Raw genomic sequence first — 16,137 nt, forward strand, 5'->3', positions numbered from 1 at the left:
ATGAGATTGTGGGATTATGGTTGTTTTGCCTCCATCAATGGTCAAATAATTACAAACTTACTCAAACTAGATCTGTTTAGTTTACTGCAGACATGGCAAAAGACTGACATCTTTTTCTTAGAACGAGAACTCTTTCAACATCTACTTATTTGTCTGAGGCTTTTTTTAATATTTTTTTAATAAGGCTTTTTGTAAGAACATTATTGTAATCATTGGAGAATTGTGGTAAAGTAATCTTCCGATTAACGCTCTAAAGGTTTGTAACTTCATATTGAATCACACAATTAAAAAAGAAAAAAAGAAAAAAGGGTCGGCACTTATTTCGTAGGGTCAGGTAACCTGAACCAAATGTATGTGTCAGATGTATTTCATAAACTCTGTTACCGGTAAGCCTTGTTTAACAAAAGAAAAACTAAATTAAAATTGAAGTTATACTCAAAAAAGTTTACATTGTGCTTTAGATCTTATTCCAAGCTTCCATTGTGCTATTTAGTGATGTATTTTTAAGATGCATATTCAAATGAGTTTAATAGAAAAAAACCAGGCCTGCAATTTTGCTCGGAACAAACATCACCATGATACCATTATTCAAATTGAGCACTTTATTCTATTGGAACACTTTGTAAATACTGCTTGAAAGCTTTGTTCACATTCAATTCAGATTTAGATTTTCCATGATGGGTTGCTGCTCAAACTTCATTATGATCTGTGTGACATCTGCACGGAATGGGAAGAAATATGCATAATTTTAAGCTGGTTTTGCCCAATTTTCATCTTCTCTTTCATATAGCAGACATCAAGATTTTACTTTTGAAAGATTAAGTCTCAATTCTTATCATGGTGCTTGGCATTTATACAATCAAATTTTGATTGAGTCTGTGATTGATAAATTTTACAATTTTAGGGCTTATGCTAAATTCGACCACTAGCATACCAAATTGAAAAAAACACAAGATACAAGCCTTTTTCAATATATAAAGTATAATGTATTTTTATCTCTGCTATCCTTTGAAAACTAGTGTTAATTGGATTTCACCTCCAGGCTTTTGTGATTTTTTATTCGTGCAAAATGGCATGTTGATATACCTGATGAGATATTATCGCTTCATTGATCTTGTTCTGCATTATTCCCCAACATGTATATTAAATTTATAGTCCAGATCTCTGTTGGCCTCTGCCTCTTGTCTTTTACAGAGAGCAGGTTCTGACATATGCAAAGAAGCCAAATTAAATGTCTTCCGCTCAATTAGAGCAATTACCATTGGTAGAGCTTAAAAAATTTGTATTTGACAATATGTATCTTGGGCAAAGAAGACGTTGAGTATGTCTGTAGGGCAGTTTGCAGAGAGAGAGAGTGTAGATACCTTCGTAGGTGATTGATGGCTGGATTAAGATTAAAGGAACAATGGTTACAAGATAATTATCTGGGTTTGAATATTCCTTGTGTTTGTTCAGAGGTCAATTTTGGCAGGCAGAAAACCTGAGGTTCTCAATGCAATTTTCAAACTAGGGACTCCCATTTTAAAATTATGGATCCTGGGGACCCCTAAAAAAGCCCTTATATTGGGAACCCATTTAATTACCAAACTCACCCGCTCTTGAAACTCCTAGGAAAATCCCTGAACTATTTATATAAGCTCACAGGTCTGGCAATTGGTCAAAGGATTGAAGAGCATGTTCTAAAACTTAAACGTAAATGTGCATGGTAGGTGCAACCTCAACTTCAACCAAAGTCAGTTCTATGTCTGAATGTTATCTTATGACATGGTTGCACAATGAGTGTGACTATGATTTGAAATTTATTGAAACTGTAAAAAGAAAGAACTGGTGGGTGTTTTTTTTTTCACGCACTAGAATGTGTTTCTTGGGCAGGCATCCAGCTGAGTCAGTACTTAACGATTAGAACCAGATTTTTCTGACCATAAACCATTAGGTCTTTAAGTGTCTTAACTTGATTATGTGTCCTCTGTATTGCATATAAAGATTCAGCTTTATTACCCAAGTCTGGGTTAACATAAGACCGGAGCGCACACTGGCTTACTCAGATTAGTTTTATGAACATAAACTTTCCGTGACATTGTTAATTGTTTCAGCCATTTTGTAGAAACCGCTCAAGGTATTCAAAGGAAACTTGGAGCAAATGTTGACATAGACAAAATGCGCAAGAAACATCAAACATAACTCTGGCTTTTATAATGGTTTAATTAGGCCCCATGATTGACAGAAATTCAACAGAGGAACGTTCCTTTTCATACAAGATGCTATTGTTTTAAATATATTTGTGAAACTTTTGCTCATTATAGAAGTGGTTGGTTTTTCTATGCAATTTTTTGACAGGATTTTGAAACATTTTTTGACAAACTTGCCAGGAATACATCATAGTTGACTTAGTCTAATACACAGGCTGCTGAATGATATTCAAGCGTCAGAAAATAGCTTATATGTATATATAAAAAAATGACACATGACATAATTTTAGAATCTTATGGACGCAAGAATTTTGTCTTTATGATCCAAAGACCCATAATCTATTTGTATAAAAAATGAAGGGTGAATTATTGAGCATTAAAGAAGCAAGAAGTGTGAATTAAGAAGCGTATTATGAGAGAAATAAAGTGTGAATTATGAAGCGTATTTTACCTGTTGGCCAGGCCGAGAAGTGTGAAGATGAAACATTCTCACTGAGTAGGCCATTGTGAATCCATTGTATGTCCACTTTTCACTTTATTTCTTAGAAAATAAGTGTCAAAATACATTTAATAAGATTCCAACTCTTAAGCTGCACCTGCAGTGCTTTTGTTTTTTGTTCAGACAAACATGCATTTAGAATGTTACTACTTTTTGTGAATCATTGGTGTGTCCACCTAATGCTTTCTTTTTTAAAAAAAATGGATGTTAAAACCCCCCAAAATTAACTTCTTTTTTAAGCATGTACTTAGCACTTTCTCATTTCTCTTGTTAGTAAAACTTCTTCAATTATAGTGATATGCAAAACACTGTGCACTTGTCTCTTTTTTTCCTTATAAACCTAGGAAGATCCCTTCTACAATCTCCTTTCTTGAATTTATATCAGTTTTTTGATTCAGACAATTTCCATTTGAGAAAAAGTTTGAATTTATAATGATACAGTGAATATCTTGTATTCCATTCTATATTTCTCAGTTTCCAACATTTTCCAAGTGAACACAATTCCAGTGGAGGATATGTTTTGTCATGCTCTTCAACACTAGCTGTCCTCTGTCAATGTAAATACTTGCTAAGTGTGGCTACATTATAAATGTAAAGGCTACACATGTTTTCCACTTATTGATACAGTAGATGAAGATCAAACAATCTGTTCGCCATTTAACAGATGCTTAGTAAAAATTGAACAGGCTAGTCTAGACTGTTGACTTAAAATATTAAAAATATTGAGATTCAATTTTACGAGAAAGCAGCTCCATAGTTTATCTTTGGAACTTATACCAACACTTGAATGATCAAATAACACCACACGTGGAATATGATTCAGTTACAACTTTAAAATGACGAAAATGGTTCATTTGAGAATATCTGAGATTTTTTATGACAAAATATGTCGGACTGTCACACAAAATTGCTATAAAAATTACCAATTTAAATGCTGAAAAGCAGTTGACTAAAATTTCATTTCTGAACGAAATCTTGGTCTCTTGAGGCAAAAATGTTGTAGGACCGTTTTTAGTTTTTGCAATCCTTTAAGAAATATTGCCAATACTGAAGAAATGGTGGTGATTGTTAAAATATTAGTAACATTGATAGTTTGGAGAATAACACTTTTAAATCTTCACAGTATCACAAGACTTCATGTGTTTCACCAAATTCCATATTACTGAATGTGACATTCTAATTTCCATGGTAATGAAGATACTTGTTTTTCGGAGAAACACATAATTCAAAGCCACAAGTATCCATTACACCTCTGGTGAAAATGTCATGTACTCCTATATTTAGCCTTTTATAAATATATCAATTTGTTGGCTTAATTTGGACTGAGCCTGTGTCAGGCGCGGTGACCTAATTCCACTTTCACGATTCCAATCTCCGATGCTAAATAACAGTTATGTTTATATTTACAGAATTGGTGTTCACAGCTCTTTAGCACAAGATGTAAAAAAAATAATTTCGCTGCTAATTGCTTATTATCACAAACGTTGCTTCTATTTAGCAAAAAAAGTAATTTTTGCTCATAATCGACTGAATACATGTAGGTGTAAAACTATGTCCATGCTTTCAGCATCCAGAATGATTCTACAATGTGTATATTTACGAAAGATTCTTTAGCACTTTCTGTAGGAATTCTAAGTTTGTTAGTTTTTCGTGTTTGCACCTAAGCACGTGTCTTCCCTTTCAATTTCAACTTGTATGATGGAAAAAAATATTCTCTGAGCATTTAAAAGACACTTCTGAGAACGTTTCTTCAAACTGATTGTCAGTGTGTAAAAAAGCTCACGTCAGTTTATATAAATCTTTGTGTAAATGTTCGAACTGACACCCCCTCAGCTGCCACCATTCCCAGTAAGAAATCCGGCAAAAATCTTATTCATTTCTTAGAATACAGTAACTATTAACAATTCCTGAAGTTAAATTATCTAGTATTTATTATCATCCGGTGATGTGGTTTCTAAATATCGGTGACACTAAATCTCGGTTATAAACTGACGTGCCCGACTTTAAATAGCTGCGTTTCATAACGTTCCACTTGTATCAGGTTTTATGAAGCATCTTTTCAATTCCGTTGCAATTGTCACTTAAACAGGTGTGGCACGAATCTGATGAAACTATATTTAGGCTTCCATGGTGATTTCAAATTATTACATTCACAAGAATAGAAATTGTAGTTGTTAATTCGCCACATTTGGTGTCACAGATGTTTTTCTCCTGTGGTGTTGTCTCTTTATTACCTTCACAAGATATTTAAGTCACATATTTTTTTTTAAAAAGGTCTATTTTTTTGGAAGTTGAAGTAATATTGTATAATTTATGTACTTATTGCATTCATTTACACATTGACAACACACAGCTCCTGTTTAAGGCAAATCAATTTTTAATGAAAATAGAAGTAATATAGCAAAATTTATTTACACTCATGTACATTGTAATTCCATAATTTATTATATGGAACTATCATCTACTCCTTAGTGCAGGTGCCAGATTTTGTGCAATCGGTGATGAATTGCTGAATTTAAATGATGCCTAGCATTTTAATAATATTTTAACAATGCATGTTCTCCATTTTTGCTCGGCAATTATGTTATTTCAGGTGTATTCAATCTATGCCGATGTTTTGACTGCAAATCTGCTTTTAATCCGAATGGATAGGAAGTTTCTGAAACCTCAGTATTTCCAACTTAAATAATTACCCCTGTGAGCTTATTATTGTAATGTTTTGCTTTTAAGTTAATATAGATATATCTTACGCATTACAAGTTATGACAGTTAAGTGAATTGTTTCGAACGTATCCGTTTCCTAAATTATCAATAGAGTTTCATGCTTTATAAGGCAACAATAGTTCCTCTTCAGTGGTTTCATGTTTATAGCAGCAATTTTAATAGGTATGATATCCATCGGGAATGCTTTACATACATCTTCAGTGAATTAGTGTTACACTCTACATAGCCATAAAGAATATTAAAATCAATTATTCATATAAATAATTTGAGAATACAAGTTCAAATTGATTTCTTTCTGAGTTACTGTACAAAAATGACCCCACAGTCATAAACAAAATTGTGAAATTTTCAGTATAACTTCTTTCAAAAGTCCATATATTTCCGTTTCATTGATAGATTTTCTCAGTACACCAGACGTATTCCGTTTTCATGGCAAAAGTCACAAATTATTACCAACTTTGAGACTACTTAGTTCTTAAACTTCTGGTAATGAGAAATAAATGGCCGTCGCCATTGGTAACTTTAGAATGTCAATATAGTTGACACCAATTCTCTTGAGTCCTTTAAAAGGAGACACCCTCGTATGGTCTTTTGTCTTTGAAATGCTAGATCAGCAGTTACTTTATCTGCGTTTGCGTTTAGGAGGAGGTTCGGTTCTTATTATGCAGCTAAATAGCTTTCTTTTAATGCACCCTCTCCATTTCCATCATGATTTTCTCATTTTCAAAATGAAGACAAATCTAAAATTTTTACTAAAAATTCCCTGTCTTGTTGGCGAAGACATTTAAATTGGGAAAAAATCCCATATTTATCCTGAAGTTTTAATTGTATTGAGCGGCTTCTCATGGATTAAACATTACAAGCTGCGCAGTGGAATTCATTGTCAAACAATCGGCTTATTTCATCCATCATTTGTTAGAAACAATGTTTTCTTAACAACAAATGCATTTACATCCAAGACCTGATGATGAAAACTTGCATGTTTAAAATATTTTAATATTGAAAACTTTGAATCTAAATTGTTATAAAAGCAATTTTAAGTCCAAAACATGCTTATAGTTTAGCAAATATTATATTAATGATCCAAATATCTACTAAAATTGATCCCATCCCGAAAACAAATACACTGAACAATTAATATATTGAAAAAGAACAATCACAAAAATCGCCCGTTGTCCCCTACAGCATTGCCGTTACAGCATTACACCTGTACACGAAATATCACAGTTCATCAGTCGTCCCCTAAAATGACACTATGCGACCATTTCCACGTAAAGCAACACATATATGAAGTAACTGTCTTGTGTACATTGTAATGGTTATGTCATTTCTAGAAGAGTGAAGCAGGATGTCAGCCCATGGTGTTCTCACTGACTTGTCGCCCCCTTAGGATGCTCAAGTCGTTAATATTTAATTTCTTTTATTGTTTTCTTTGAAATGAGATCTGCAATTCTTGGTACTGGTGTCCACGCTTGACAAAAATGGTCGACGTTTGTGTATCTTGCTAAAAAAGTTTTCCTTTGAATGTTAAAGTAGTGTATACATACAGCTCCGAACATGATGATGCAGAAGTCTGACCAAAACATTACAATATTTTACATACTTATATGGGTAAAGACCAAACAGCAACTATAAGATAGTCACGTGAACAGAATTTTGTAAATCCATGTCTGAAATGTACGGATAATCTGTAGCATTACCAGCTTTTCAGAAAAATGGAGCATTTTTCTGTTCTATTTTCAATATTATATTACAATGCATTATTATTATAATATATATAAATATTTTTATGAACATAAGGGTTTACAATTTAACATGAAAATTTACACGAAGGTAATGGTACCATGTCTGACCCAATAACCTTTTATATAAAATCTGATGTAAGGGAATTATATTGAAGAAAACATTTAAATAAATTAAATCTCAAAGTAATATGAAACCCTTTTGGACTTCATTTATAGAGTTTGCAAAAGTAATGATTTCATGGGAAGACCAGCTTTCCCGTCTGTCTCCTTCATTTAGTGATGTCACTTTTCACCGATCCCTGGGGTATGGCTTCTGAGAAGCCGGCTGACAAGTCTAGTTTGTCTCCAGCAGACGTCCTGTGTTTTTCTGCTTAACATTTATGCCTGAAGATCCAAGAAAACTAAAAATAATCTATTTACTTGATGAAATGACTGGCATCAAGTTTTGAAATATTCCTTGCAAACAAGAGTTTAAGCACAATTTGACTCAAGAGTGATTCTAAAAGCTTATCAGCTTTTGTCACATTTTTAAAAGAAATTGAATAACTTAATAAATTTTAAAACTTTTTGAATTTCTTATACTAGCTACACAGGACTGTGCTTTCATAATGTAATATATCTGGGCTGATACAGAGTATGAATAAAGAAAAGCACTCTTAAGCATTTGGCATTCTGGAAAATATGCAGTATCAGATCGAAATTATGTGGGAGATGGGACAATATCAGCGAGCATTTTATGAAGACATTTTAACATCGCGAATGTGCATCGGCAAATAACTAATATCCTATTCTGTCTAATAAGACCTTTATCCAGTCTGATAAGTTGATTAATGTGCGTTCTGTCTAAAGATTATTCCGTAATCTCCAACAATGTGTTGAGGCATTGTAAAATCATTTAACTAATGGGTCTTTGTAATGGCATTAGGTTCATCAAGGGCTAAATGCAAGACAAATGTAACACCAGCTATAAGACGAATATGTTATGCCCGTTGTGCACTATGACTTATTTTGCAAGTATTCTATTTGATGTCGATTATAATATTTGAACAAATTCCTGGAATTATTACGATACACTTTAGTATTTAAATATGCACAATGTTTCCCATTGAATCAGGCAACAAAGGACTGGATTATGGTTCAATACATGTATCTAAAATATAGTTCTCATAGTTAAAGTCCCATTTAAGTTATATGATGCTAAAATGTTTGAATGATTTTTTTCTTGTTGAATTTCGCTTTAAAATATTTTGTCAACATCATTGGGGTGGGAATAGGATTGTGTCATATTTTCCCAGGAAAGTTTACCATTTAAGCGTCATTTCATCTTATATTTATTACAAAGCATTGGGAAATGTTCTGATCCCTGTCAAGAAAATCCGGAATATAATAGTCCCACATGAAATTTCCTCATAAAACTCAAGGAAAAAAGAGGTCTTTCTCTGGTAAAGAAAAATCTCTGATATCTCTAGAAAGACAATAGCAAATGTTGAAGTCAAATCAATACATCACAGCTGGTATCGGTTTAAATCAAGTAACTGTAAGTATTATAATGAAAAACATCAACATATGGTTGAGTATTGCTCTGAGAAAGCTAGGTCATCTTTTTTTATATTTTTTATTCAAATTTGCGTCAAATAAGCATAATTCTTGAATTATGGCATTCAAGAAAAACAATACTGAAAGTCCTGAAAAGAAACAATGCAAGTGATTTTTTGCTAATCAAAAATTTCATGAGATTTAAAAGAAAGTCTAAGACAATGATTTTACACTCCTTGCCATCCGCCATCTCTGCGCTTTTTTTCCTTTTAAATCTGTCTAGAATTTGTTAAAAGCGTATGGTAGCATTCATATAATCAGACCCCATGTATTGAATTTGTCACTGCATCAAATTGATAAATGTTCCCATACAGACTGTATTTTATTTAGTGTCTGTATAAACTGGCTAATTTTTCACAGACTGGTCCATCAGCGTTTTTTTCTGTGCCACAGCAAAAGGCTTGGTCACAATTTCTTTTCTGAGAAACGCTGATGTTCAATTGGGAGTCAAATAATAGATTTGATTCAAGTCAGTAATTGCTGATGACAACTTTGGTGTGGTGCGTTATCCCAGAGAGTATGCCTTTCTCAATATTTTCTCTTATTTGTATTCCTTTTGTCCCAAGAGATTTTTTTGAGCTTTGCTTCTGGTACCCGTGTTCTAGATGCAAGTATACCATCTTCAATAATAAGAGCTGGCTGTAAAGATTATATTCGGAGATATTTTCATGTTTTTCCACAATAATTCCTGGAATATATTGCAATTGGTATAGATCTGTTGGCATAGAAAATGGCATTTCCTTGGCTGATACTAACAAATCGAGATTGTATACCATTTTCAATAAACATAATGGCGGATAAACACTTGTTATTATATGCTTTCCAATGGTTTATTGAGATTTAATAGTGAAATAAAATTGATATTTCACTGTTTCAAACAGTGGAATAACATTTTGATATTTATCACTGTTTTGAAATTAAGGCCCACTGTCGATACCAAATCTAACGTCAGCGCGCACAGGGCACAGGGACACAGATTCAACAACGTCATTTCCAGTTTTTCCAAAAATCAACAATAAACTTTATATAATATCCTTTTTAGGAATATAATAGAAGGAAAAAAATATGGTTTCAGTGTGAGATCTCAATATATTTCATCTTGTGAACACCAAAAGTCAATATTTCACTTGTTGCTTATCGGGTCTTGTCATTTTTTGGACATTTTTGGGGTTGGTTTCAAGTATTTTCAAACGAAGACCTTGGAATTGGACATGTAACTGACCATTACAGTATGATATTACTTTTCATTACCAAAACAAAAGTTTTGTGACTGGTGGTAAAGGTTGCAAATTGTTCAATAATCACGCATTGTTGAAAGAAGAAAAGCCTAATTCCTCTGGTTCACAAAAGTAAAATTTGAGTTCCAATTTATGCAGTTCTATGACAGGAAGAAACAATCTTAGTTTGCAACATTTTGGCTAGGAAGAAAAGTGTTAAAAGGTGATTGGTGCTTTGAAGTTTAAGTAGTTGTATGATAAAAATTTTATTAAAAAAAGTTCTTACAAAAGTTAACATCAGAGCTTGATGTGTTTTATCTTGACGTACTGTACTGAAGTAGTTGCGTCATTGCATTTAATTAAAAGTAAGTTTTTTTTCTCCGTTGTATAAACTGATACTGGGCTACACATCCATGAGATTTTTCACATTGAAAAGATTCATATAGATATCAGATAATAATTGTCAGAGACTTCTTATTTGAAGTCTAGCTTCTGAACTTTTCAAAGGAGAAAACCATTTGGTTTGTATATTTGTGGACTGTGCTCAATTGTTGGTATACACTTTGATTTTGGGTTTGGTTCTCTGAGTTCTGATGGAGAAAAGAGTGCTTTATGGAAATGTCACCTTTGACCTTAAAATCTTGATGAAAATTCCAATGTTTTTGCACATCTTTGCAATGAACAGGAGATGCCCTGCGTTTGAGAACGCTCAGAGTTTGCTGCAAAGCTTACGGTTTGCTGCGTTCGCAAACTTTTTGTTTTTTTGTTTCCCCGTTATATTGTGGCAAAAACATTGCAAGTTGGGAATCAAAATGCAAATTTAAACTATCGTGGCTCACTGTTTGTGTTATTTTAAACTTATTTTTTACACCAATTGTGAAACAAATTATAACAACATAATATTAATCACTCTCGTTTGCACTGTGTCACTTGTATTATGGAGGGAAACTGGGTACCCAGAGGAAACCCACTTGGAATCAAACCCAGGACGCCTCACTGGGAAGGGAGTGAGTTAGCTTCTGTTCTTTCAAGACAAACATTAGTTGAATGAGATAAAAATACACACAAACGATATGATAGGAAATCTTGCTTTGTTTTCTTCTGCTATGTAAATACCAGGAGTTTTTAGAAATCAGGATTGAGTGCTTTTAACTTAAGACTTTTGTACAATTTCTTAAGATTTCTTTTTGCTCAGACATTTCCATCAAAAACAGTAAGAGTTCCTTCAATGAATATAAATAACATTGGAAACATTTTCAAAAGGGGTCTATAAGCCCCTTTATCCTGCTTTGGGCATGAATCCCTCAGACTCAAACAGACCCTGGGGTATTCTTCAGGATTGACAATTAACAGCTGTTAGAACACTTAAATACATATTTGTTCAATATGTGATGTCACTTGTTAACCTAGAAGTTTTTGTGCCACAGAACCATAAACTTGAGCGTTTATTCAATCACATTTATTTTTTATTAATACTCTGATCGGAATCGTTTGCAAATTCCCCATTTGGCTTACAGCAATTTGTTATGAAGAACTGAGTGTGACAGAAAGATATAAGGCTATTAAAGCCACAATGGACAAGAACATGACCAGTCTTTAAATTGTTGAGAGATTTGGCAATCCCTGTATATGTTATCAGCAATGCTTTAAGACAACCCTTGTAAGATGTATCCTTAATGTATTGGAAAGTGTTTTTTTTACATAATTATTTATCTCTGAACTTCTAATTTTTTAATTGATTCAGGAAAAGTTCAATGTACTGGGAACATTAATGCAAAATATAAAAGTGGAAATGGAAATTCAGATCTCAGGAGGCCAGAAAAAATGCATTATCATGGCTTTTTTCCATGGGAAAAAGTATGTTAACTGCATTATTTTCAGAAGGATTGTCATTTGATGTTCAACATGATTGAAAGCAATTGTCCTTGTCCAGTTATGTTTTTGTCCAAAATGTCCACCACAACTCTCGGGAATTTGCCAACAATGTTACTCAAAGAGCTAGAACAGGAATATCATCAGAGAGTTACATACTTGTCAAAATTTGCCAACATTGTTACTGAGAGATTGGAGATGAATATCACCAGAGTGAAAACACCATTTGCTGTCCACACTTATTTTATGTCTCCAGATAAATAATGCCAGGAACATTCTACTATTGTTACCTTATTATTGAATGTAGTGCCTCCAGTGGATCCTCATAATTGATTTAATATTAACAGAGATGGAAAGTATAGAAGCTACATTGTCATAATTCTTTGTTTACCAAATCATTGAGCATATAATTTATGAAGTCTACTTTTTAATGGAGATCAGAATTCATTTCATCATTTTGATGTAACATTTCATGCTATTGACATTTCACATAAACAGGAAATATAACATTTCATGCCATAACCATTTCACAGAAACACAAAACAATGCTACACTGTCTTCCTAGTTTCCACATATGTGTCTGCTTACATTATCAACAATACAGCTTGACCTTGACAATAAAACCAGGGCATAGACATAGTAAGTTCTTGTATAGAAATTTGCTAGCAAAAGACCATCTTTTAAAAAGTTTTTTTGACAAAAATGTATAACAACCGAATGGTTGTTTTTACAAGTCATTCCCCACCCCCCTCGGAAATGTATTCACTGCCATGCAAGATTGCACATACCTTGAACAAGAGCAAAAATCCTGCCTATATTATACACTCTCATAGAATATGTTTGCTATTACTTGGCTTTCTATCCCACATATGATTTGCCAGGTATATCATGTACAGAAATAGCTACCTTTTTAAAATAACAAACTGTAATCTGTGTTTTCTTTGTGCTTTGTGCCGATTTGTGTTTTTGTCATTACTCTAGTTTCCTCATGGATTGAGTGAGGAAATTCATAGTTATCATTGGTTACAACTTTTAAAAAAGTGAATGAAGACTCTCAGGTGTTATAAGTTTATTTAAAGTGAGATAACTTCATATAAATAATGGATACAGTTTAATGATAAAATGCTTTACTGAATGCCTTTAGGACCTTTCCCCAGATTAACATCAATATCTAACAGATGAAAAAATTACTCCTCTCAAAATACATTGGGTGTACAGCAGACAGTAGGGTTTGTGTGTTTTGCAGATATGGCTCACCTGTGTACCAGCTGATCTGCTGGAGACCTGTTATCAGCCTCTTGTCTTCCTCCCCCACCTCAAAATCTACATAGACTGGCAACTCATTAAGTTATTAGCAAAAAACATGGAGTTAAAGATTCTCCTTACATTTGATTACCAACTTTCATCTATTACACATGTCAAAAGTGCTGTTGACTTTCAGAAACAGGGACTTCTTTATACATGGTCTTATAATTTCCTGTATGACTCTCAACTTTTACCAGTCATGACTGCACACGGTGAAGCACTGTTACTGAACTCTCAAGCAAAGGAACAGTATTATAGTTTATTCAAGTCTCCACCACTTGACAACTCATAGATTGGCTGTCCCCATTGTTGACCTCACCCATCTCACAACACATAGATTGGCCATTCCAAATAATCAACCCACCAACCTTGCAACACAAATTGGCCGACCCAACTGATCACCCCATTGATCGTCCTCACAACTTGTAGACTTGCCATTTAAAATGATTACCCCACCAACCTCACAACTCACAGACCTGCCTTCCCAATGCCCACCCCACCCACCTCAGAACACATAAGACTAAAACGCCATCCCGAATGCTCACCCCGTCCACCTCAGAACACATACAAGTTTCCATCCCTAATGCTCACCCCACCCACCTCAGAACACATAGAGTTGCCTTCCCTAATGCTCACCCCACCCACCTCAGAACACATAGAGTTGCCATCCCTAATGCTCACCCCACCCACCTCAGAACACAGAGTTGCCATCCCTAATGCTTTCTCCACCCACCTCAGAACACATAGAGTTGCCATCCCTAATGCTCACCCCACCCACCTCAGACCACATAGAGTTGCCATCCCTAATGCTCACCCCACCCACCTCAGAACAGAGTTGCCATCCCTAATGCTTTCTCCACCCACCTCAGAACACATAGAGTTGCCATCCCTAATGCTCACCCCACCCACCTCAGACCACATTGAGTTGCCATCCCTAATGCTCACCCCACCCACCTCAGAACAGAGTTGCCATCCCTAATGCTCAACCCACCCACCTCAGAACACATAGAGTTGCCATCCCTAATGCTCAACCCACCCACCTCAGAACACATAGAGTTGCCATCCCTAATGCTCACCCCGCCCACCTCACAATACATAGACTTGCCATCCAAAATGCTAGATAAGTGATATTGACGCTACAACACAAGAGCTTCAGAAGCGTTGTTTTTGAAAGTCAATAAATTTTGATTATTTCAATTGACGAAAACTAATCTCATTTTCTTCAAAAAATGGGAAAGACTACGAGCCAAACCCAACCAATCCTTATTTTTAAGTAGCTAGACATTTGGGACACCTAGTATGCTCACCATTCATCATTATAGTTAACACAACACTATATTATTTGGACAACATTGTCTCTATGAGTCTCCAAAAAGCCATTAGTGCAAATCCAAAGTGGTGCACTGTGGCTATATATAAATTAATGAGGGTATTATCTGTTGTTTAAGATTAGTATGTTGTTTCTAGACAGAAATTGCATATTGCTTAGAATAATTTTAATACCCCGGCATCTGTGCCAAATGGTTTTCTGTAGGACAAGAACTTGGTTGTTTAAGAGCTTTTTCAGTGAAAATTGGGAGGAGGCCATGGCACTGTGCAATGGCCTTTTCATTTTGGGATATTTTAATGTGCAATTGCTTCAAATAGGAAACATTTAACTCATAAAGACTTCAAGCTCATTGCTTGTAAATAACAGAAGATTGGCATATGATACACAACTATTACCTCAGCCCAAACAATAATGGATTCCATGAATATTATTTTGAAACTGAATTTCGGCCTCTGCTGAAAAAAGGTGAAAACGCCCTGTGTCCTATAATAATTTCTTCCCAAATCTCATAATGAAACTTCATATTCAGAAAGTTGCCAGTCAAGTAATAATATTTTAATGAGCAGTTACACTTCCCTTCAAGGTGAGGGGAAAAGGTGATTGAAAATGATGCAAGAGGGAAGGAAATATATTACCATCTGTTTTATGTTTGAAAGAGATGTATTGACCTGGATATTGAATCTTTCCGATCACAGGAAACTGCCAGAATGTGAATGTGTACTTTATGGTGTACAGAAAATTGGCTGTTGGAGGAAAATTACAGGGTTCCTAACTGCAGGAAATTGACAGTTTGTCTTTTCTGCTGCAGCTTGTGTTGTGTATATGTTTAAAACGGTTACCATTGTTATGCAGCTTTGATCGTTGATCCTGTTGCTTACATAATGGTGGACAGAATAAAAATTAGAAACTGAATGGCTAAATATACAAAATCACTACTGCTTATTTATAATAATTGCTTTTATGACCCCTTGGTTATTTGTGTGGTCCTCACTAGCAGATTTAGCACACACATACACCCTTTTCGGCCCACCTCCCCTCCCAACCTCCAATGCCAAAAAAACTGGATCGCCCCTGTTTGTTGCCCATTTTCTGAGTCAAAACAGCATTTCAAGATAAATTCTCAGAGTCAATCTTTAAAATGAAAAGGCCTTATTAGGAGACCAGAAAGGCACATTAATTATGGTTAATAAAATAATTAGAGATGGAATGAAGAAATTTTAACTTCATTATTTGAAAACTTAATGTGTCATATTAAAGTAATTGCGTGTTTTATTTGGAAGACAGACATTTAAATATTTAGGTTTTACAGAAGCAGTTAATGTTTCAAGAAAGATTTAATGTTCCTGTTGAAAAGGATTCAACAATTTACGACTGGTTTTATCTAAAGTCTGGAACTATTTTTTTTGCAGGGCCATCATTTAGCGATTTCAAATTATAGTGTCTCTTGTTGAAAAGAGTTTTGATTACTTGTAAAATTGCTGTTTTCACAGAAATATAATGCCTTGTATGACTGTAAATGTCTTTATGAAATTACATTGAATTTGAATGATTCCCAAGCTCCGAGTCGATATACAAAATTATCTTAAATTTGATGAAATTTGTTAAATGTGTAATTCTTAACAAGATTATTAGTCAACCACTATATTTTATTGAGATTTAG

The 16,137-nt window shown here is 34.2% G+C and overlaps 2 protein-coding genes across 4 annotated transcripts in view; one reads left to right on the plus strand and one right to left on the minus strand.

The window, feature by feature from the left end:
• LOC128232078 (potassium voltage-gated channel protein Shaker-like) overlaps positions 1 to 16,137 on the minus strand; it is a 60,915-nt gene that overhangs the window by 22,681 nt on the left and 22,097 nt on the right. Inside the window, exon 1 of one of the 3 annotated variants that reach the window (XM_052945425.1) lies at positions 12,631 to 12,692. The exons of 1 other annotated variant lie outside the window; for it this stretch is intronic. Coding sequence is in view for 1 of the 2 variants with exons in the window: in XM_052945423.1 (XP_052801383.1) it covers positions 2,641 to 2,694 (54 nt within the window). In the remaining variant the exon portion in view is untranslated. Of the gene's footprint in view, positions 1 to 2,640; positions 2,753 to 12,630; positions 12,693 to 16,137 lie in introns of those variants that run through there. One more of the 3 variants, XM_052945423.1, reaches the window with a different exon arrangement.
• Positions 1 to 16,137, plus strand: part of LOC128232079 (U1 small nuclear ribonucleoprotein 70 kDa-like) — a 69,161-nt gene that overhangs the window by 6,509 nt on the left and 46,515 nt on the right. The window lies entirely within an intron of this gene.

Source organism: Mya arenaria, chromosome 4 (assembly GCF_026914265.1).
Source record: "Mya arenaria isolate MELC-2E11 chromosome 4, ASM2691426v1".
Classification (NCBI taxonomy): Eukaryota; Metazoa; Mollusca; class Bivalvia; order Myida; family Myidae; genus Mya; species Mya arenaria.